The following is a 25,032-nucleotide window of genomic DNA, read 5'->3' on the forward strand; positions in this document are numbered from 1 at the left end:
ATACTTTGCTTTTAAAACTCACTCACCTGCACTTCGCATTCCTCTGAACAGCAGGTCACACACTGCAACGCTAGCCACTTCCTGATCGCCATTCTCGAGGACGAGGCGCGCCGAGAGACACGCCCACCTCTGTTGGCCACGCCCCCTCGACACCAGTATAAATAGTGCGCGCAGCTGCAAAGCGCGACACTAACATCTACGAGAGACTCCTGAGGCGGAAGCCGGGAGTGAGACTGCCATTTTTAAAATCTTTGTTGTGTGATACTTTGCTTTTAAAACTCACTCACCTGCACTTCGCATTCCTCTGAACAGCGGGTCACACGCTGCAACGCTAGCCACTTCCTGATCGCCATTCTCGATGGCGAGGCGCGCCGAGAGACACGCCCACCTCTGTTGGCCATGCCCCCTCGACACCAGTATAAATAGTGCGCGCAGCTGCAAAGCGCGACACTAACATCTACGAGAGACTCCTGAGGCGGAAGCCGGGAGTGAGACTGCCATTTTTAAAATCTTTGTTGTGTGATACTTTGCTTTTAAAACTCACTCACCTGCACTTCGCATTCCTCTGAACAGCGGGTCACACGCTGCAACGCTAGCCACTTCCTGATCGCCATTCTCGAGGGCGAGGCGTGCCGAGAGACACGCCCACCTCTGTTGGCCACGCCCCCTCGACACCAGTATAAATAGTGCGCGCAGCTGCAAAGTGCGACACTAACATCTACGAGAGACTCCTGAGGCGGAAGCCGGGAGTGAGACTGCCATTTTTTAAAATCTTTGTCGTGTGATACTTTGCTTTTAAAACTCACTCACCTGCACTTCGCATTCCTCTGAACAGCGGGTCACACGCTGCAACGCTAGCCACTTCCTGATCGCCATTCTCGAGGGCGAGGCGCGCCGAGTGACACGCCCACCTCTGTTGGCCACACCCCCTCTGACGTTCCATCCCTCCAACATAAATCATGTGCCTTGGCAGGAAGCGCAGCGGACGAGCGCAGCGGGCGCGACGATTGCGCGCCGAAGGCGCGCCTAAGGCAAGCCCGTCTGCGCCCGTCCGCGACCTGACGGGACCAGGGGCCACACACCCTGGCTCCCCCGCTCTCCCAGCCAGGACTTACAGCTCCGCTGCCCTACGCTACATAGGAGGCAGCGCCACTGTCCTGTGCACCCACATCTATGCACCTACGGACCTCCCTCCCCGTTGCTCTGACTGCAAACACTCTTTCCACAATGCCCCCTCGTGGCCCCCGGCACAGAAATATTGTATGTTGGCGCTAAACTGCCGATCACTGCCTAAGCATAGCACTCAAATATCCATGCTGCTCGAAGAGCGCAAGCCAGATGTGATCTTTTTAACGGAGACCTGGCTCTCCACTCAATCCGACCCAGACATAGTCTCAGCCTTACCCACTGGCTACCATATCATTAGATCGGACAGACCGGTAGGGAGAGGCGGTGGTCTGGCTATCATACTCAAGAGCCAGTACCATTGCCGCACCTCAACAGAAAGCATCCCCGAGTGCGAGAGTGTAGAATTCTGCATAGAGTTCAACGCTAATAGGTCATTCTCGGGCACCTTAATTTATCGCCCCCCTGAGCCGGCAAAATTGTTCCATAGGTCGCTCCCAGAGATTATAGCGAAAATAACTCTATCCTCTGCCAATCAAACAGTCTTAGGGGACCTTAATCTCCATTTTAACTCCCTTTCAGACAACATTGCCAAGGAGCTAATAGACGACCTTGGAGCTCTTCAACTGTCCCAGCTGGTTACAGCCCCAACCCATGAGAAGGGCAATTTGCTCAATCCTATTTTCAGCAACTGTAGCGATCTGACTGTTGACCACCCTATCCCCCTCCCATGGTCAGATCATTTTCTGATTCCGTTCACCTGGGTCACTCACAAGATCCCCCAGCTGCCCCCCCGGGTCACAACTAAGAGGAACTGGACAAAACTCCATCTGGAATCCTGGATGCACAGCCTGGACTCTACCCGCCCGCCCCCCTGCCCAGACCCCGGAGTAGCAAACGGAAACTATGTTAGCTGGATCACTAACTCATTAGATACGATCCTCCCTCTCCGCAGATCCTCCTCTAAGAGAATGCAGAAATCAGCGCCCTGGTTCTCTGACTCTCTAAGAGAGCTAAAACGCTGTTGTAGGCAATGAGAGAGAGCCTGGCGACTAGACTTTCTCCCGGAAAAAAAGGCATCCTACAAAGAGGCGATAAAAGCTTACAAAGAAGGGGTTAGAACGGCGAAGATGACCTACTATTCTGACAAAATCCTGGAGGCCAAATCGAAGCCCAGGGAAATTTTTCAAATAATAAAACATTGTACCAGTGTCACTACTGCCCCCCCGCTGACCAAAACTCAGGACCAATGTAATGAGCTTGCGGAATTCTTCCACAATAAAGTTCTGAAAATCTACTCCACCTTCCCAACAGTAGTCACATCCCCGGAGGCAACTGATCTACCCTTTCCGAGAATCCCGCCCCTCCCAGACCAGCCAACCCTTGAGCACTTCCTCCCTTTGGACCTCGACACTCTTGGCAAAATAGCACGCCAAGTTAAATCGGGCTCCCCACGTGATCCAGCCCCACCAGAAGTTTTGATACAGGCACACAAAGCCACCCTGCCTGTAATCCTGGAACTTCTAAACGCGTCCATATCCGCATGCTCAGTCCCCACAGCATGGAAGCAAGCTATGGTGCGAGCGCTGTTGAAGAAACCCAACTTGGACCCCGATGACCACTCCAATTACCGCCCCATCTCACTCCTCCCTTGGGCTAGTAAGGTGCTGGAGAAACACATAAACGCCCAGCTGGTCCAGTTTATTGAAAACCACTCCTTATTGGATACGTCCCAGACAGGTTTTAGACCGAAGCACGGCACCGAAACCGCCTTATTAGCGGTCGCCGAAGAATCTCGAAGGGTTCTGGACCAGGGAGGATCAGTGGCAGTGATCCTCCTTGATCTAAGCGCCGCCTTCGACACGGTCAGCTATACCACCCTGCTGAACCGTCTCCAGGACATCGGAGTCTCAGGCGACGCTTTAAGGTGGTTCGACTCTTTCCTGTCCAACAGATCTTTTCAGATCTTCGACGGTGATACAGTATCAACCAGCAAACCTCTTAGTTGCGGAGTACCACAGGGCTCTTCTCTGAGCCCTGTACTATTTAATGTTTATATGAAACCGCTGGCTAGGATCGTCGAACCGTACGGCATCAAAATCGTGTCATACGCCGACGATACTCAGTTAGTAGTTTCATTGGCCCAAGAGAACATCAGGCAACCCCAGGGAGGTTTGCTGAACTGCCTAAAGGAAGTTAAGGAGTGGATGACCAACTCCTCCCTCAAACTGAACGGTGAAAAAACAGAGCTCATGCTTCTAGGCCCAGCCTCGCCAGTACCTTTCATCTCCTTGTGGCCCCAAGTTCTGGGCGCTCCTCCAACTCCCAAGGAAAGCGTCAAAAGCCTAGGAGTGTGGCTGGACAAGAAGCTTTCCTTTTCCACCCAGGCCACCAAGCTGTCCGCCACCTGCTTTGGCATACTCAGAACTTTGAGGAAAATCCTCCCACTTCTGCCTCTAGAAGCCAAGAAGGTGGCAGTACAAGGTCTCATCCAGTCCCGCCTGGACTCAAATAATGCCCTATATGTAGGGGCTCCTGAGATGACTCTCCGGAAGCTGCAGGTGGTGCAAAACTGCGCCGCACGCACCCTGCTGCAGATTCCGCGAACTCAGTCAGCTAGACCTGCATTGAAAAGTCTTCACTGGTTGCCAGTAAAGCACAGAGTGGCATTCAAGGCACTGTGTATTGCGCACCGGGCCTTTTGGAAAACGGGACCCGCAATCAACAACAACCTATCCCCTACCACCCAAACAGGAATCTCCGCTCCACTGAGGCTTTCCTGGCAGTGGTTCCTAGAGTGAAGAGAGCCAGGTCTGGGGGTAGGCTGTTCTCGCTGAACACCGCTAAGCTTTGGAACACCCTCCCCTTCTCACTTCGTTCCAACCCAGACCTGCTCTCATTCCGGAAAAAGCTGAAGACATTACTATTTGCCAAAACCTTCGAGCTCTAACCCCGGTGCTCCGTCTCATCTCTCTGTCTCACCTCAGCGCTTGGACGCCCCTGGGCAGCAACCGCGCTCAATAAATTTATTTCAATTCAATTCAATTCAATTCAATTCAGTGATGCAGGGCTCTCTGAGGGCTTTAGATGCAATTGAATAATCTAATGTTGATCCTCTTCTGTCTGTGATTTGATCAGTCATTCCAGGGGTGGGGCCCGGGTCGATAGTCTGCGGTGAATGCAGGTTGTATGCATTCAACCAACTCCCACATTTGCAGTGCCGAAGTTTATATCCTAATACAATCTGCAAAATCTGTGACTTTCAGCACACACTGCCACCCAATGTGGTTTTCGTAGAACTGAGCTAGTAAAGGTGACATTTGATACCCGCAACAATGTTCTGGCTAATATATTTTGTTTAATCTGCGGTTTAGAGCGGAGCTTCTTAGTAAATCTAGCAGTAGGAACAATTTAAGATATACTTCCTCCTTGGTTGGATGGAGCAGAAGAATCAGCATCGAGCACAAAAGCACCAAAAAGTTCCCTAGATTAATTATTAGAGTTTACAAGAGAAATCTGGATGACTTCATCATGAAACAATTCCCCGTAGAGTTACTGGATCTGTATTCTTCTCTTAGAAGAGCTTTACAAATAATGAAAAAGTTCCATAGCAGATGATGTTTTACCTTTACCACGTGAAGTTTGGGCAGAAGATTGCAGTCAGCAAGCGTCAGGTCATCACCATCAAGGAACTTGCGCTTCGAAACCTTTTCATCCTCTGTACTGTTAGCATCAATCTCGTCAGGAAGAGGTGTGTTTAGGTAATTATCAAGTTTTTTCAATGCTTTCGTCAAACCTTTCTCCAAGCCTTTAGAAAAAACAAAAGAAATGAAAATTTAATTCAAAGTGAGCTGAAACATTTCTGGAACACACAGCATAATAAATTCAAATTAGATATGAGAAATATACTTTGTTTGAAAGCATCACAGCTTAGTCACAGTTTAATGGCCGTTACATATTTGATCTTATGTGTAGCGTTATGCAGGGGCAGGGACAACCTTGGCCGCGTAGTGGGGCCTAACTTACACTCTGTGTAAAGAAGTGACGCAGAGACTGTCTAGTGCTTAGGGGCAAAGACCACATGCGGTCTTACGCCCGTTTATTTATACCCGAGGGCTACCCCGCCCCCGGGCTGCATGCGTGCGTGCATGCGTGTATGGACGGGCCGGGTGGCTCCGCGAGTACATCCCTCCAAACCCACAGATGTTTAGTCCAGCCTCACTCAGAGTCCTTAGTGGAGCGCACTCTCCAGGCATAGTCTCAGAGCCTCTGACTGGGAGTAGGGTTTGGTCTCAGGTTGTACCTCTGCCTTCGCTGTGTTCCGGCCCCAGGTTCCTCAGATTGTCCTGTAGCAACAGCCTCAGTTGTTGGTGGCGTGATATTGACTCCTGCATTCCCTTGGCTTGGCAAATACTCTCTCTCTCGAGGCTCTGGTGCCCCCTCCGAGGCAACCGGCAGTTCCTCGCCAGCTTCCATGTCTTCCAACCTTTGTTCTGGTGTGACTTCGTCAGTAGATACTCTCTTGAACCAGGATATATTTCTCGTTACCACTCGGGTGCCTCTGGATGCGGATACCATGGTGCCGTGAACATTCACAACTTCCCATATCTCCGGTTCAAATGTCGTTTGGTACTTCCATTGATGGTGACGAGTCTTGATTACTACTCAATCGCCAACTGCGAGTGTTCTGATTCCTGCTCCCCTCGCTCGACTCACTCTCTCGTTTGTTCTTCGTCGCCGGTCTTGGGCCGCCTCGTGATCTAACTCCGGCGCCCGCCATGCTGGGCTCACGGGTATACAGTCTCGTGGGGGTCTCTTGAACATGACATGCGCCGGGGCGCACTTGGTGGTGCAGTGTGGTGTTAGTCGATATGCATTCAAGAACTGCGACAGACACTCCTCCGGCACATCCCCTTTTTCCACACCAATCCTGAGTGCTCGGTTCATTGTCCTCATAAACCGCTCCACCTCTCCGTTTGCCTGCGGCCACTGCGGCGTGATTTTCCTGTGTCGTATGCCCCTCCTTGCCAAGTATGCCTGGAACTCTGCGCCTTGAAATGGCGGCCCATTGTCTGACCGTAACTCATCAGGGAACCCAAGCATGGCGAGCACCCGATCCAGAGCTGGCTTCACATGACTGAATGCCGTAGACGGAAGCACCCCCACCACTGGAAATCTTGAGCATGAATCAATCAGCACCATGGCTTGTCGCCCATCCGGGAAGGATCCAAAGTCAATACTTATTTTGGACCACGGGGTGTCACACGGGTCTTCTGTGATGACAGGGTGTGGAGTGGGCTTCCTGCTCGTGATGACACAGGAGTGGCAGTCACGGATTTCTTGCTCCACAGCGCTGTCCATGCCGGGGAACCACACTCTCCCTCTTAGCCGAGCTTTTGTCTTTGCTACACCTTGATGCCCTAGATGAGCCAGTCGTACCACTTCTGTAGACACGCGGGGATGACAATCGTGTCTCCGCGCAGAACCACTCCATGGGGTCCTATGCTTATCTCACTCTGCGCACGCCACATGTGCTGGCGAAAGGTTTGTTCCTCGGCAGTGAGGGCGCCTGCTCCTTGTAAGAAATGTTTCCAGCTCCGGTCCTCTAGAGTACGCTTCACCTTCCTCAGACATTCATCCCTGTCGGTGGCGGCCCCAATTTCTACCAGGGTGAGGGCTTTGGGGCAGGCTTCTTGAGACAGGACCCTCACAAATTCTTTCACCTCTTCCAGATCATCGTGCTCACGTACCATGGACTGTCGGCACGGGTGGCGTGAGAGAAAATCCGCGGGATTTTCTGCTCCTGGTCGAAAGACGACCTTAAACCGGTATGTCTGGAGCTGGACAGCCCATCTTTCGATCCTGGGAGGCGCAAGCCTAGCTGTCCCCGCGAACAGCGGAACCAATGGCTTGTGGTCGGTGACCACAGTGAATTTGTGACCGAACAAATAGAGGTGAAAGTACTGACACGCCCATTTGATGGCGAACGCTTCTCGCTCGATCTGTGCATAGTGCATCTCGGTGGCCGTCAGCGCCCTGCTCGCGTATGCCGTGGGGACCCATGTGTGATTCTCTGCCTTCTGTAGCAGGACCGCTCCCAGCCCCACCGGGCTGGCGTCCACAATGACCTCAGTTTGGCTATGTGGCCTGAAGTATGCCATGACTTTGTCGTCAATCAAGGCCTCCTTCACTGCCCGAAATGCATCGTCCTCCTTCCCCGACCATGTCCATGGCTGACCTGATTTTGTAAGCACTCTCAGTGGTTCCGAAAGGGATGCCAAATTAGGGATAAAACGGCTACAATAGGTGGCCATCCCTAGAAAACTGCGGACTTCCGTTGCTGATGTTGGTTTGGGCGCCGACCGAATGGCGTCTGCCTTTTTAGGGTCCACTCTCAGCCCTTCTCGCGAGAAGATGTATCCGAAGAATTCGACTGATTCGTTGTAGAATGAACACTTCTCCCTGTGTAGCGTTAGGCCATGATCCGCAAGCCGTTGGAGCGCAGCCCGTAGGTGTCCATGGTGTTCTTCCAGGGTCTTCGAAAAGACTAAGATGTCATCACTTAGGTTGATGACTCCCGGTAGCCCAGATAGTGTCTCCCTGATCGCGTTTTGGAAAACCTCAGCTGCGGAGGACACCCCGAAACTCAGGCGCTTGAACCTGCGGAGACCGACGTGTCGAGAATGTCGTAATGTTGCGGCTGTCAGGATGGAGCTCTAACTGGTGGTAGCCTGCATTTAAATCCAGTTTTGAAAACCATTTGGCCCCATTTAAGTCGGCCACGATGTCATCCATTGTTTGCGTCAGGTGCCGCTCCCTTTTAATGGCCATGTTCGGGAGGCGCATGTCCACACACAGCCTAATTGCGCCCGGTTGTTTCGGCTTTGGCGCAACCACGAGGGGCGACATCCACGGCGTGGGCCCTGGCACTTTCTTGATCACCCCCAAGTTTGATTAGCTCCTCTTCCACCTGCGGCCGCAGGTGGAACGGCACCCTCCGGTGTCGTAGTGCTGTTGGCCTAACAGTGGGGTCAATGTGTAGTTTGAACACTTTTCCTTTTAGCCGACCCAGACCTTGGAACAGTGTCGGAAAGTCTCTCAACAGGGCATCGGCGTGCCGCTCGTGTACTTGGTTGGCGAAAAACACGAGTTGGAGATCCTCCGCTGTGTGGCAGCTTAGCAACGTGCCTCTTCTGCCCCCTGTGACATGGAACTTGGTGTTTACCTTCTGGTCGTTGCACGATACCTCCACGTCGATCACTCCACGTAGGGGCAACGGTTCATCACTGTCATATGTGTATATCCTGGCTCTCGAAGGCAATAGCGGCGGACGAGGATTAAGCTGTTCATACTGTATGCTGTCCATGACATTAACCGACGCTCCTGTGTCAATCAATGCCTTCACGGGGGATCCTGCAATGTCAACTTCGCACATTGGTGGTGGCCTTTTCCTGGATCCATCTCTCCCTACAAAGGAGACGAAGAAGACGTCATCGTCGTCCTCCTCTTCCAGCCGGAATGCAGTCTGATGTGCATCAGCACATGGGCCTGGATCCTCTAAAGAGACCTGGCGCACCGCTTGGGTAATGTTCCGTCCGCTCGGTCCTGCACGGCGGCTGCTGCGGCACACCTTCGCGAAATGGTTCATCTTTCCACAATTAGAGCTCGATTTTCCCGGTGCAAAGCACCTTCCATTTGGTGGATGTTCCATTCCGCAATTCCCACACGCAGATCGGGGAGTGAACGCTGGTTGGTTCTTCTGCGTGGAAGGCGGGACTCGTCTCCGCACCACATCCACGTGCTCTTCTTTAATCGACACCTGCTTCGCCGGTGCCGCGGGACCGTCGAGCGCGGCCTGCATTGCTTCTGCACGTGCGTTGGAAAGCTCGTGGGACCTGGCCAGCACCAGGATCTCATCCAGGCTAATCCGAGGCTGACACAAGATCAACCGTCGCAGCTGGACAGACCTGCATCCTTGTATCAGTTGCGCCCTGATCTCCAGTGTCCGATCGGGCAGCTCGCAGGATGTATCAAGCTTCCGTAGCCTGGCGTAAAAATTGTCAATCGGCTCCCCTTCCGCCTGTCGGGCTTGGCGCAATTTAAACCATTCGAAATCCGGGTTTGCACGGGGGTCAAAATGGCGGTTGAGGGCCGTGATGGCCGCCGTGTAGTCATTGCTGTCGCCTCTGTCTGGCAGTGTCTCGAAGAGCTCATATAGCTCGTCGCCTCCATAACACAGCAGGAGCGAGCGTTTGACCCTGTTGTCGTTCTCTCGTACACCTACGAAGTAGTGTTCAAGGCGTCCCAGCCATAAACGCCATCGCGCCGCTGCTGTCGAAGGTTCTGCCAATTCACTAAACGGCGGGATCGGAGGCACCATGGCGTGGCCCGGCACCGCGGGCGCGACGTTCTGTGCAGGGACCTGGAGTGGCATACCCCCTTGCGCCTGTCCTGCATTCGGTATCGGTACTGGTGGCGGAGTGGGAACCCGCGGGGCGGGCCCTGTGGCCGCAGCCCCTCTGGTGGCTTGCACGCTCATCCCCGGGGTGTATGTGGTCGTTGACCCTCAGAAGAGTGGCGCCGGTGCTCAATGAAGCTCTGACACACTGGTGAGGCTCCTCGCCGTTAGTGGCGTTGATACAAGCTGATTATGGCCATTTATAAGCAGTACTTGTGAAATCCGAGCACTTTCTGTACTCCAAGCAGCTGAAAACGGAGCTCCGCGAGATGCGTGAGCAATAGCAGGGTGACTCTTGCGGCCGCGAGATGCGTGCGTTTTGACAGGGGGGCGCGGTGAGGGGTGAACCAGTCCCTCCGATAGGAGCTGCGCGCGCCTCCCCTCCCCTGCGCTGTGGGGCCTGATGACGGCCCGGGACGGCCGGTGGTGCTGGGCCCAGCAACGAGCTTCTTTCCCCAGGCACTGCGCTCCCCAAACCAGGCGTCTCACCTGCCACGCCGCGACAGGCGCGATGATTCGGCCGGCTCCGGTAGGGACGGAGCGGTCCGCACAGCGGGGTGGCACCCGCCAGGGATGATGGCGCCGGCCGCCGGCTCCAGCGCAGACAGCGCGAGCGCGGCCCTGGCAGCACTGCAGGACAACAGCAGGTATGTCCGCGGGGCGAGGCGTGGGTGGGGACCCACCTTCGTCGCCAATGTAGAGTTATGCAGGGGCAGGGACAACCTAGGCCGCGTAGTGGGGCCTAACAAAAGAAGTGACGCAGAGACTGTCTGGTGCTTAGGGGCAAAGACCACGTGCGGTCTTACGCCCGTTTATTTATACCCGAGGGCTACCCCGCCCCGGGCTGCATGCGTGCGTGCGTGCGTGCGTGCGTGCGTGTATGGACGGGCCGGGTGGCTCCGCCAGTACATTATGTAGTGAAGATCCAATATGTAATATTTCTGGCATCCAGATGCGCATGATTTGTAAGCAGCGTTTGAGGCGTGAATGTCTGAAGTAGAGGAGGCCTTCAAGAAGATCTGTGTATCTTTGGAATATTGGTGAATGTTGATGCTGTTATCTGCGAGTAGAGCACCAAGCATCTCCACGTAAAGGTTGAAGATGACAGGAGAGATTATGGAGCCTTCACAGGTAATAGGGATCCTTTGTGACCTTGAGGAACCCGTCTGAACAAACTGGTGTCATAACGTAGAAGAACCAGTGACCGACATGGGGGCCGATTCACAGAACTAACTTAAGACAAAATCCTAAACGTACTACTTTTGGTATTCACAGAAGTTAGGATTTTGTCTTAAGTTTGTCTTAGGACAGACTTAAGTTAGGATTTTGTCTTAAGTCTGTCTTAAGTCTGTCTTAAGACAGGCTTAAGACAAAATCCTAACTTCTGTGAATACCAAAAGTAGTAAGTTTAGGATTTTTCTGAAGTTAGTTCTGTGAATCGGACCCATTGTCTGTGAATCCCATACAAAACTCCAAGGTACGTATGAGGTTGGCATTCTCGACTGTGTCGAAGGCAGCTGATGGGTCAAGAAATATCAGGAGCAGGGGTCCCCTTCATCTGTGGTCAAGAGGGCATTGTCTAAAATGTGTAAGGTTGCGTTCTCCCTGCTGCAGCATGATCTGGCGCCAGACTGGTAGTCGAGAAGGAGATCGTTAGCACTGATGTGGTCTTGGAGTTGTACATAGACTGTTTTTTCTGATGATCTTGCTGATGAATGGTAGGTGAGTGGTGAGTCAATAGCTGGGGAGATTATCGGGGTCTAATACAAGTTTCTATAGAAGTGGGATGATCTGGTCTGACTTGAAGGCTTCGGAGAAGATGTCATAATGAAAGTTGTTTCGAGTGATATGTAAATGTGTATACATTGGTGCCGGACTGGGATAAAGGCTTGTTGTTGAGATATATTGTAGTCGAGAGGTCATGATTTTGAATCACAGCAAGGCCAATACAGTTGTCCATCCTTATGGGATGATTAAATTGAATGCCATTAAATTCAATAATAGTAACATCATCTAATATTTAAATTGCTTAGCAAATGTAGAACAGTGGTCTGGAGTGCTTTTTTATGTTTCTATATATTAATATATATGTGTTTATTTATACACCCACAGTCATATTTACATATATGCGTATTTAAACTTATAAATAATTCTTGTTACATTTTGTTCAATTTAGCATGGAGGTATTTAAAATTGTCCCTAAAGCTAAAGAAGTCTGTGATCAGCTCCATCCTCAAGAGGCGGGCATTGCATTGCATGTTAAACCATTGCATCTGATGTCTCGTGTGTTCATTCGACTATTTACGCGCCGCGCTCTCAGGCGGCGCAGTATTATGGCAGCTACCAGTGCTGTGTCAGTTCCCATCTGTGTCTCCACACCGAGGGATTCCTCCAAAGCCGGGGGATCATCCCCACCCTGAAGCCCGAGCTCTGCGTGCTGCACCAACCAGATCCTTTCCTAACAGTAAGACTAACACAATTAGCCCAGTCGCTGCTGAGCAGGAGAGAAGGAATTCAGTGCGAGGCAGCCCTGGCTGCAGTTTATGCCGCTGTAAGTGAAACCGTGTGAGAGAGAGAGCACGGGCAAATTAGGACAGCATGGCAGGCTTTAAAGCGCATGGTCTGGTTTTTAAGGACAACAACTCTGGCAGGACAGGTGGTTTTACTCCTTTAAAATGAATGTTGTTCTTTTTGCTTTACTTCTAATAATTATTTCTTAAAAGTATGTGGCTGCACGACCCTTTTGTAGCCTATGTTTACATCTCACTGTTTGTGATATATGTGTTTTGCAAAATTCAATAAAAAATGTCTTTACAAAAGTATTTCTTGTAAGAGTGAAAGAAAAGTAAATTCCTATATCCACAGGCAGCTCGACTGGACTTAACATGTGTCCTTTAAGTGAGGGAGTTTGAAGAACTTGGATACAGAGCGTGCCACTAAGATGATGCATATATGCGTCATCAGAAACGTAGAGCAATAATTCAGATTTCCTTGGTAATTCCCATTTCTCAGGGTCCAGCTGGTTACGGCCCTGTCATTCTGCATCCCCGTATATCAGATGACCCTGGTAGCTCCAGGTGTAAAATGATCTTATCTGAACTATGATGAACATGTAATAAGCGTCTTACTGGCTAAATGTTCTGGTGTGAGAACGCACATTGGTTGTAAAATATTCCATATTTTAGGGAAATGTAAAGAGGGGCCTTCTCTTTATGTAGAGAAAAAAAATACAGGCAAACAACTATGAGGTTTCTCATTCTGTCTCTTGCAAGTAAGAGGAAGAACATTGGACAAAGAGACACTGGTGCAAACCAAAGACTTTAAGAGTTTGCTTCAGAATGAGGGGTTGATTCACAAATATACTGTCCAATCACAACAAGAAATCACACGAGCACATAATGCCAGGCTTTTGCCCAAATTCCTGTGAACTCAGGCACCTACCCCATTAAAAATTGTGAACTGGCAGTAGTGTCAGGATAGGGCAGCAATAGATTCTAGCACATTCCTCATCCATAGAAGAAGGCTGTAAATATTCTAGTGCCTAATGCCTAAATAAGCCATTTAATGGCGCTGTGGATGTCAGGCATCATCACGGTGTAAAAAGAACAGGCAATTTGGTCTAACATGGGCAGATGGCATTAGCAGTTGTCATGTAAAACCTGTCCTCTTATAAATGTTGATGGCAGACTTCACCACCAGCGAGCAAGGAAGAACTAAAAACTAGAGATGTTTGTATCATGTACCAACATGAAAGGTGCTCTTTTATATACATTATCTTATCAAGAGGTCTCATTCCCAATCCAATATGGCAGCTGTAATCGTGAAAGATTTGGTGGTCTTGCAGGATTTCAACATGTTACCTCAAGGAAAAAGATTATTTTTCAGTGAATTGTGCCGTAATGATAGACAGAATGACCAGATTTTGGAAGAATGTATGACCATGATAGGATTGTGCTGAAAGACATGCAGCATTTCAGTATACAGCTGCTTTTCTTTTACTGTGGGACTGTTTTTGGCTGCAGGTATTGTATTAACACTTTAACTCGTCTATACTTGGTAATGTATTTAAGTCATTTGAGTAAAGGTTATTATTGTTTTTTCAGATACTTGACCCACTTATGTGTAGCGCTACATAGACAACGGTAGCTGAATATATGCTGACCAATGCTTAATTTGAGCCGGTGGTTTCTGGTGCTCAGCACCAGCACTTCATTGCCTGAACCAGCACTTATGATAGCTGCCACATAGTGGCGTTGTTTGTGTAATTTAAAGATGAGCAGAAAAACAGTTGTTTTTTAACAACAAATAATATCTACCACCCAAGCCATTCTTAAAGCTTTGGCGGCCTCGAACAGACTGTATTGTCACTCTTCAGTGTAATGGTTAGTAGTTCTGTAAGCACAGTGGCAATGTGCTGTGCAAACTGTTGTGGCCTCCTGATGAGAGCCCCAGCGCTTATTTTTTTACAAATTAAGCACTGTTGCTGACCCTATGAATCGTTCTATGTTAATGACTATAGAGGACTCTCTTACTATTCTTGTGAATTACTTACTAAATCACTCCTTACTTTTAGAGGGGACCTTCTTATCACAACCCAAAAGTAAAACAACACCTGAAGAAAGCGATCCCTGCTAGACAGGGGTTACCACTTAACACTTTTTCTCTTCCCCTTACTATTTTCCTCTTGATTTCTCATCGAGTTTGCTATTTCAAGGAGCTCCAAGGGATTTCAGGGACAGGACAGAGCATCATTTATCCCCAAGGGCATCTTTGCAGAGATGCTAAAGATCTGGCAGTGGGCAATCCTGAATGAAGCTTAGCAAATGGGCCTCCACTCTTCAGGTGGATTCTCACTATGGGACAGCCGCTGGGTAAGGTTCTCGGACTACCCAAAGTCTATATTTGACAATAATATTCTTCCCTCTCGAAATTTCCTATATAATGCTTCCCATTACTGTTATTTATTTGTTCTACGCTGGTCAGGGTTATGCCAAATCTCTCAATTCTGCTCTTATGTCTCATCTGGACTAGGCCTGGGAGTTAAAATTCCGCCCGCTTGCCGAGTTTTTCTCACTCCAAAAAACTCCACTCCATGTGGCAGAGCAGAGTTTTTTCCTCAGTCGCACTCGCCAACATTCAGTTGTCAAGCGTGAGCAAGGAAAATCTTATTCCAGACCACCTCCCAGCGAGATTTCACAACGCGGGCGGTCGCAGATGACCACTACCACTCACATTGAGAAACCTTCAATTCCCTTTGAGGTACTGGTGCTTAAGTATCTACTCGAGCGACAGAAAGAAGCAGCGTCAACTTGTACTGCGGATGGTGACGTTCGCACTAATTGTCCAGCATGGGACAAATACCCAGCGCTAAAAATTAGCACAAACGCAGCAACCTAGCGCAATCCACCGCTTGCGGGACAGAGATTTCTGGTCACTTCATGGAGTTCCACAGGCCTAATCTGGACTTCCAGGCACAACACTTACTGTACCAACTCTAGAGCTGCAAATTGACGAACCAGTTCACAATGTTCTCGAAAAACGTGTGTGATGATTGCCATTTCTAAATATGTCTCTGCCATGGGTAGGTTATACAGTCTTGTTAATTTCCGGTTATGCTTTTCCTTTAAATGTACAAATTAAGGGTGATATTGACACAGAAATGTTGATGGTAAACAGAAAAAAATCAATTTTAGCCTTACAGCATATTGCAGATCATCAGAAGTCAAATTGCATGTGACAAATGCCAAGTGGGATAAAGTCACATGTTCCGTGCACTTATAACTCTGAACTCTTTCAAGGAAGGGAGTGTTCAAAAAATAAACGAATTATATGTAGTATTATAAATGGATGTCCAAGAAAAAGAGGGATATTTTTCACCACGGGAATCTGAGCAATATCAAATAGATGATAAGAGCAAAGCTTGAAATTCTAGGTCTCCAAGAAGCCCTCAGTGAAAAACCTCCCCTTTATGCACAGGTATCGATCTACAATGTTATGACATGTAGGCCCCCCACATGCGCTTTCCCTTCTCTGATGAGCAGTGCATGTGTAGATATGTCATAAAGTAACCATACACAACATGGCTTCTCCCACAGCTTCACTACCCGTTGATAAATTAATACTAAAAAAATTATACCTCGTGACCTGCTATCCATGGCAACCACCCACTCCAATTCCCCACCTGAATGAGAAAGAATGTAGCTGGGGCTGTATGACATCATGCAGCGCGTTTTCCTTGTTATCGCCGGGCGCACCTTTTACACATCGCTAACAAGGAGAGTGCGCCATATTATATTGAATGTGCTGCCCCCAGGGCAGCCACAAAGCTGTATGGCCCTGGGGGAAGAGCATTTAAAATAATGTGCAGCGGCTATGAAGCAGCCGTTCCATGTTTCACTGTGCAGGCGGTAACCTGCCTGCACTTTTAAGAGGGGTGAGAGATCCCCTTGCAGGGGGTTGCAGTGGAGTGCAAGGCTTCTATAATATGGTGCGGGTGCAGAGATAAAGGGATTCCCTCATTTGCATGGAGCCAAGCCCCGTACAAATAAGAGAACATCCTCAGGTGAAAACACTGGCGCTATATGTGTGTCAGCGCTATCTGTATTACAGAAAGTGCTGCACAAGCGTCTGCAGTACAATCTGTAATACCAAAGTGCCCCAGGGGTGCGCAAAGTGGGCATACATGCTGCGCACTGGGGCACTTTCCATAATATGGCCCCTGGTGTCCGGTCTCCCCTTCCGCACTGTCCTTTGCAGTACCCCTCCCTCTTATTCCAGAATACTTAAATACCTGGGCCCAGATTTACAAATAATTATCATATCACAGTAAAGCAAGTGCAGTTGCTGTGCTGCATTGTGTGAACGGGAACGAGCAGAGCAACACCATATCTTGAAAGATGTGGTTTCGTTCTGCTCTCTCTCTAGCACCAGCACACTTTCAGTAACCGAGCGCCTATGCAGGTGAGAGAGCGCAATTTGAATAAAAAGTATATCCAGACCATATTCACAAGCACATAACGCAAACGTAGAATCTATAACGTGAAGTTAACACTTGTAGCGTAAAGGTTGCCGATGTAACCAATGTGATAGGAAATGTATTTGTATTCACTTTAGAATATGAATTAGAAAGGCCCGTATACATAGTGGGCTAATATAGAAATGTATAGAAATGCTTACGAACAGTAGAACGTGCAAAACTGAATATACGCGTGTAATTATTAAACGGAGAAGAAGGCGAAAATGTAACGCGAAGAAATGTGCAGAGTATGTATAACACGGTGTAAGCACGAGAATATAAACGTTGTATTCTATGTAGAATGCATTTGCGTATAATCATTGCTTTGCTAAATTCAATTATATATAAATGTGTGTTAAAGGTTATACTGTGTAGAAGGGTTTGTAGGAATGTTAGAAGGGTTTGGTCATGTGTGATTTTAACCTAACTGACCAAGAGTTCGCAGGAGTGTAGTCCGCTGTATGTAATTTAGTGGGCTCACAGGAATTGTGGATAGCCTTGATCTGAATGTGCGAGACAAGAGTCAAAGGTCTTGCTAGATTTAAGGTGACAATGTTGGACGAAGTTTATGGCCTAAGTGAGATAAGAGACGCTTGGAATTTGGGTCTTGTTTAGACATGACCGTTCACAGGACCAAATGAGGTTAAGAATATAGTCGTAAAGAATAAAGGTCTGTTGAGGTGATAGACTTTGCTCTGAAAGTGTCAATTGGAATGTCAATGAAGTCACCAGCAAGAAGACGAAGATGGTGCCTACGAAGCAAGGTCAACTTAACGGACGACGCGAAGAGATGAAGCTATGGAAAGAGCTAGAAATGACCTCATGTGAATGTGTACGTGGTGGGCGTCAAGGGGCGTTCCACCCATACTGTGATTGTGTATTTAGGGACAGCACCCTGGAGAGAAGTTAGCGAAGAGTTAGGAGCGCAGAACAGAAGAACAGAGCGCAAGAGAGCAGTAGGCCGAGGACCCTTAGAGAGCGGATGGGTAGGCAGAGAGGGTACTGCTTCTCGATATAAGTTACCATTAGAGGCTAAGAGAGTTTGAACTTCTTTGGAAGTCAAACTGCTGACACCTTTTTTAGGTAAGGAACTTGCGAAGTAGGGATGTCACCTAGTACAGAGTAGGGACAGAATTAACCTATTTATTCTTTTTGTAGATGACGCAACGGAACCACTTTGTGTCTATGCTTTTTAATCTGTTGATTCTGGAATTGATTTTAATTGTATTCTTTTGTAGACTGAGGTTCTTTAGGGAATTTATGTTCCTTTTAGTTCCTGTATACTTGTTGAATCTTCTCCTGAGAGGATTGTATATGCAACTTATTCTGATTTTATATTAAAACTTTTAAACTTCATTAGTCGTAAGTGGTTCTTCAGAGTTGCGTCAGTTTATGGGGTTAATTTAACCTATGCGGGGGTTGTCTTTTACTCAATGACAGAAAATAATCGATCCAAATAGATGAATGAGATAGGTATCTAAGTGATCAGAAACGGTATCAAAATCTCATTCCCCGCAGTTGGTAGCAGAGAAAGATGGTTTTCTTCTTGAGGAAGACAACCTAGGTCAGGTCTAGATTACCCCAAGGTCCCTAGTCATCGACGACCAGAAGAAGAATCCCTGCCGAAGAAGGTGCTGACGGTGCGTCGAGAGAAAAGCAGCAGAGTCGGTCGAGAGTGAGTATAAGGGTCATGCGTTGCCAGATTGCGGTGTTTTGTGTTGTACTTGTGTTGTAATGTCAAGCGGAGTTGAATGCCTGTAGTGTGATTGAGGGAAGGTTGTGAGCGCGCGCAACCGGATAAAATCTTAAGTTCAAGGAGAGCTTAAGTGGTTCGGGTGTATCGAACACCCAGAGTAATTGTCTACCATTGAAAGGGGGTCATGAGGTACCATTGATCGCCCGAAGGACCGATGATAGGGGGAGTGACAGAGTGAGTGTATGAGTAACGGACGCTGGTCGGACGTTTACTGTGTGTAAGTAACCTATCAGTTAAGGCGAGCGTCTGACCGTGAGAGGAAAGACGTCTAGTCAGTTGAGGTGACAATTACAGTTAGACTGTGGCCGTACAGTCAGAGAAAAGTGATCGCTTGGACAGAAGTAGTCATTTTTCGGCGTATGAATGAAAACGCATGCAAGATCGTGAGACGAGTTGAGAAAGGAGGGGAACTGCTGCAGAGGGGACGAGTGACGTTAGCGTAGAGCCGCGCTGAGATTGGTCGGTCAGCGTAGAGTCGCGCTGGGATAGGCTGGTTAGCGAGAGCCGCGTAGGGATTGGTGGTTTGTCATCGGGACGTAAACAAGGAAGAGAATTAAGGAAAATCGTAGATTATCGAAAATGAAGTGTTTTAAGCGTTTAAGGGCGATCTTCAAGAGAGATAGAGGAAGCTTGTATGCAGGGGAAGAAGCTCCACCAGAAGGCACACCAGCTTACCATATGGCAGTGAATGTAGGCTTACACTCAATACTATGGATCTCTGAGTGGAATAAGCTAACAGAAGGGAATAAGGAACTGACGTTCCCGAGATACGGGACGTTTAAGCTAGAAGTATTGAACCAACTGAAAGCGGTAATGCTAGCAACGAGACCTCTACCGAGGCCAACACAGTTCGAAGCCCTTAGTGCATGGTTTAGAACGGCACACGAAAAGAGCTTGAATAGGCGTCAAGAAAGAGTGAGACGATCGGTAAAAGCAGTGCAGGATGCTAAATGGGATGATGAAGCTAAAAAGTGGAGGGTGCAGAAGATAGAAGCAGACAAATTGTACCCAATGCTTGAGGTTACGGGAGAAAAGAAACCTCTAGAAGAAGATGAGGATAGCGAGCCGGACGAGGATAGAGAGGCTACTATTAGATAGACCACCTCCGTACAACAGAGAAGCCGAAAGTCTCGAACTACAGCAAGGGGACGGAGCTAGATGGGGGGAATATAAACCGCTCCCAGTATCAGAGTGGGATCCCAAGAAAGGTGAGGAAATACCTCAATCTAGTCCCGTACAGAGAGTAGTAGGAAGATTCGTGGTCCAGAAGGTGCCAGAAACACAGCATGCAAGGTCGTATCAATTGCCAGATGCTCTACAAGTACCTGTTACCATAGGTCCTATAGTGTCAATCTACAACCCAGAGGGAGTCCAGCGGGAGGAACAGGCACGATGGGACAGGGAAAGGGCAGAGATGGAAAGTAGGAATAATACGATCAATTCCCAAAGGCAGTTGCTAGGACCAAAGAGTCGGAGTACCCCATTGGATTCAGCAACGGGTCCCTGGATAGAACAAGGGGGTCAGAGAAGCCAGATGGATCTGAGGGGACCGAAACCGAAAACCTTTAGGGAATTAAGTGAGTATTTGAAAGAATGGGATGCTGCCGAAGAGACTCAGAATAAAAGATTAGAAACAGAAGCAGAATGGAGAGATCAGGATAACAGGATCCTCTCTCACTGCGGAGCTGGCGAAAGCAGCCCAGAGTGGGAGAGAGGGAGTCAAGAAAGCAAGGGAGATACTTGCCATACCACCGGTGGCACTAGACAAATGTGTGAAGACAAGAGTGCAGGGTGTGGGGGAGTGCCTCGTCTCATTCTTAGTGAGGGAGAACGAAAGACGCAGGAGTACCGAGATAGCTTCAGGTGCACTCACCATGCCCCGGGAGAAAATGCGCGACATTGGAGTCACGAGAATATAGGGAGTCGCGAAAGGTCTCGCCATACATCCAGTGATCACGGACGGGATCGCGGGAACATGGAGGACCGTGAAGGACCTTTCCATTTATTAAGTGACACCAGACAGCAAGGGAGTTGCAGCGATGTAGAACAGAACGGAGGATCTTATCTCACATCTAGAGAGACCGAGTCGAAAAGACAGAACGCAGTAATGGGGAATAGATCATTGTTCCACCATACCCCAAGGGAGGATGGAAAAGCTTGGGATCTAGAGAGGTGGGAACAAAGAGAAGCAAGAAGAACTCCTCATAACTCACCTGCACCGAGACGTAGGGCTCATAGTGGGGGTGAGAGGGATGTAAGCGAACCACCTAGGAGTGAGGAATTGAAAGCTGAGATAAAGGCAAAACAGCTCGATGTAATGAGTTTAAAATCAGACTTGGATGAAATTATAGATGGCACATTGCCAATGGAAAGGATAGAGCTGTATGATCATGACGAAATACTGTTCATGTCTAAGGACGTTACTCGAAAAGCGAGGTCAGTTCATGAAAAATTATCTGAGTTGGCGGACAGGTATATGATAGACATGTCACGAACTAAAGCTTTACAGGGTAACCATAGGCTAAATTGCACGGATCAAGATTTGGATGATCGTAGGACGATTGGGCTGAAAGTACACATAAAGGAACTGATCCTGAGTATCAGAGTATGGAGGGATTTGGATAAATGGGAGGAAAGATGGTCTAAGAGGGGATCCGTCAGGAGGAGTACACTTGCGAGGTCCCAAGATGGAGAGCTAATGCGAATGGAAGCTTTTCCTTTGCGAGAAATCGCGAACGGAAGCTATGTGCATGTACCCTGGAGTAGGGGGGATTTAGCGGCATTTACCAATTCCTTTCCAAAACTCAGAGAGAACCCCGTTGAGTGGTATAAGCAGGTAGAGAGGTTTGTGAAGATCTCTAAGGTACTGTGGGTCGATTTGAACACCCTGTTTGATATCGTAGTACCCGGAGATTTGTGGACGGCATGCAAACTTAGTGTCGAATGGCCCGCTTGTGAACCCCCGAGGGATGCTCAGACAAACGGTCCATCAGAGAGAGTAATGGAAAAGTACGAGAGAGTAATTGCATGGTTAAAAGAGAAAGTACCAGTGCAAGACATAGACTGGGTTAAGATAGATCGAACAACTCAGGAGCCTAAAGAGACAGTTCACGAGTTCTATGAGAGATTGCTGAAAGCATTCAAACAGTACAGTGGGTTGGATGTAATGGACCCCAAAGACATAGGACAGTTTGTGTCGAAGTTTGTCCTAGGATTGAGGCCAGACATAAGCCTAATGATTCAACAGCATTTGATTTGTTGCCAGAACAAACCTTTAGATGAGATTCTGAGGTATGCGAGGTACTGTAGCGATGAAATAGATTCAAAAGCAAAGAAACTTAAGGAAAAGCTGATATTGGTGCAGATGCAATCAGCTGGAAAGGGTGGACAGCGGCAACAGGGAACAGGAACACCAGTAAAGAAACAGAATAATCAGAGCAGAGATGAGGAAGAAAGACCGAGACCGAGGGTAGATATCGCAACACTGAAAAAGACAACGAGGTGCCATCAGTGTAACGAGGTGGGACATTGGAGACGCGAGTGTCCCTATAATGTCGAGACGGGGGAATTAGAACAGGAGGAGGATGAGGTTCAAACCAGCATGGTAAAGGGAACCGCAGTCCCGAAGGGAAAGTTTATCAAAGGGGGGACTCAGACTCCTCGAGCCCCGTTCCCTCTACCGCCTCGCATTGCAAATGGAGGAAAAACCTATAGACAACTGCCACTGTTCGTAGGAGGAGAAGAATGCAACTACGTTGATCCTCTTACAGGGCAACGAGTGAATAGGGAAGAAGACTGTACTCTAGGAGCCCTGGAGGTAGACCAGAGAGGCCCATACGTAGAAGCTGAGGTGGCTGGATGTCCTACGACCTTTTTGGTAGATACGGGGGCAACTCGATCCACTTTGAGATCGGCGGTAGTCCCAGGTTTGCCAATGTCGGGAGAGACGATTCAGGTGGTAGGAGTCGCAAACAGGAGAATGACGAATCCTCTAACTGAACCAGTGTCAGTGAAGATAGGAAATTACAGTGATGAACATCAGTTTGTGATCTGTGATTCTAGCCCTGTGTGTCTGTTAGGAAGAGATCTGTTGTGTAAACTAAATTGCACAATATATTGCACACCTGAAGGAGTAGAAGTGCAGACTAACGATGATGATGCTGATTTTAAGGTTGTAAACTCGCAGGAATGTGTGGAACTATATCCTACCCTAACGGTGGAGGAGCTTCCACAGGACTTGAAGGAGACAGTGTCAGCTGAGGTGTGGGATTTCACTGGAGAAGAAATAGGACTGATTAAAGGGGTAGAACCGGTAAAGATCATGGTAAAACCCAATGCTGAGTATCCAAGAACACCACAATGTAAGTTGACACCGGAGACAATTGCAGGAATAAAGCCTGTGATCGAATCCATGATTAAACAGGGAATACTGAAGGAGATCGTGGGAAGTCCATGTAACTCCCCGATTATGGGTTTGCAGAAGCCTAGTGGGAAATACAGAATAGTGCAGGATCTTCGAAAGATTAATAATATCGTTGTTTCATGTTGTCCAGTGGTACCGAATCCATCAGTGATATTGTTTCAGATACCGTTCCAAGCTGAATGGTTCACAGTGATAGACTTATGCCAGGCTTTCTTTTCGATTCCTTTAGATGAGGAGAGCCAGTATTTATTCGCTTTTAAGCTGGAAAATCGCGTTTTAACATGGTGTCGTATTCCCCAGGGGTATACAGAAAGCCCATCGATTTTTAACCAGCTGCTGAAGAAAAATCTTGAAAGTCTAGTACTGCCCAAGAACTCGGTTCTAGTCCAGTACATAGACGACCTCCTAGTGGTGTCAGAAACTGAGGAAGCTTGCAAGGTAGACACCATCACCTTGTTAAATCACTTGGCCGAGAACGGACACAAGGTGTCTCCAAGTAAATTGCAGTATTGTCTGACTGAAGTGCAATACTTGGGCCACAGGATTGAAAAGGGAAAACGGAAGGTGTCTCCAGACAGAATAGAGGCGATCATGAAAATGAACGTGCCTAAAACACAAAGAGAAGTCAGGATGTTTCTAGGCATGGTCGGTTATTGTCGGCAGTGGATAGCCAACTTTTCACTGAAGGCAAAACCGTTACTACAACTGACGCACAAAGGAGTGAGTGATCCGGTACCATGGGACAAAGATTGTTTGATGGCATTTTTGCAGCTGAGGGAGGACTTGTGTCGTGCCCCGGCTTTAGGAATGCCTGATTACGAAAAACCATTTTTGCTTTACTGCTGCGAAAGAGAAGGTTGTGCTTTAGCAGTTTTGGCCCAGATACACGGCAATGCGCGTAGGCCAGTTGCTTACTTTTCGGCTACATTAGACCCAGTAGCCGCAGCGTTGCCCGGATGTCTCAAATCCGTAGCTGCAACGGGTGTCAGCATTGAAAGATGTGAAAGTGTGGTTATGGGACATCAGTTAGTGGTGTACGTACCGCATTCTGTGGAATTGTTAATGACCAGGACTAAGACTCAGCATTTGACGAATAGTAGGCTCACACGCTACGAGCAAGTCATATTGGCTGCCGAGAATGTGACCCTAAAAAGATGCTCTGTCTTGAATCCTGCTACTTTGATGCCACTTCCAAATGAGATTGATGATGAAATTTGTACAGATCATGACTGCCTTGATGTGACTGAACTATGCACCAAACCGAGACCAGATATCGTAGACGAGCCATTGACTGACCCCGATGAAATATTCTTTGTTGATGGTTCATGCGTAAGAGACGATATTGGTCAGCTGAGAGCAGCATATGCAGTTTGTACAATTACCAGAGTTGTGGAAGCCGCCTGCCTGGAAGGAGTACATTCCGCTCAGGTAGCTGAAATCATTGCTTTGACCCGTGCCTGTTTAGCAGGTAACAAAATTCGAGTCACCATATACACCGATAGCCAGTATGGTTTCGGGGTAGTTCACGATTACGGGCAGTTATGGTCTCAAAGAGGTTACATGACCTCCTCGGGTTCTCCTATTAGGAATGGAGAATTCGTGAGATTATTGTTAGAGGCATTACAAGGTCCGACAGCCATAGCGGTTGTCAAATGCGCCGCGCACACCAAGAATACCGACTTTGTGTCGCAAGGCAACAGATATGCAGATGAAGTTGCACGTTACTGTGCAGAACAAGGTTATTCTCACACCAATGTAGAAGTGGGGGGAATACAGGAAAGAACTGAATTGACTATGTTGTTAGACACTGTAGATACGTGGGACGAGTTAAAGTGTGTTCAGGAAAATGCTCCAGATGATGAGAAAAAGGGCTGGGAAACAGCTGGATGTACTAAAAGTGAAATGAATTTTTGGATTTCTGCAGATGGGAGAGCAGTTTTACCAAACGAACTTGTTAGTCCAATGGCAAGGAAATTGCATGGATCAGCACACATAGGTAGAGATGCTATGGTGAGAGTATTCAGACAAACGTGGTTTAATCCGAAGTTTAGAGTAGCGGCAGAAGCAGTATGTCAGCGTTGTGCGATCTGTCAGCAACTAAACGTAGGAAAGAGAATACCAGTTACTTTGAGTCACATAGGGAGGTCTGGGGGGCCTTTCAATAGAATGCAGCTGGATTTTATTGAAATGCCTAAGTGCAATTGACTCAGATATGTCTTAGTGATTGTCTGTATATTTTCTAGATGGGTTGAAGC

The 25,032-nt window shown here is 48.2% G+C and overlaps 1 protein-coding gene across 2 annotated transcripts in view; it reads right to left on the bottom strand.

The window, feature by feature from the left end:
• CLIC5 (CLIC family member 5) overlaps positions 1-25,032 on the bottom strand; it is a 593,433-nt gene that overhangs the window by 43,577 nt on the left and 524,824 nt on the right. For both annotated transcript variants that reach the window (XM_086926227.1, XM_086926228.1), the window contains exon 5: positions 4,752-4,933. In XM_086926227.1, coding sequence (XP_086782353.1) covers positions 4,752-4,933 — 182 coding nt within the window. The remainder of the gene's footprint in view (positions 1-4,751; positions 4,934-25,032) is intronic.

The sequence above is a fragment of the Lissotriton vulgaris genome, chromosome 6, assembly GCF_964263255.1.
Source record: "Lissotriton vulgaris chromosome 6, aLisVul1.2, whole genome shotgun sequence".
In the NCBI taxonomy this organism is placed as follows: domain Eukaryota; kingdom Metazoa; phylum Chordata; class Amphibia; order Caudata; family Salamandridae; genus Lissotriton; species Lissotriton vulgaris.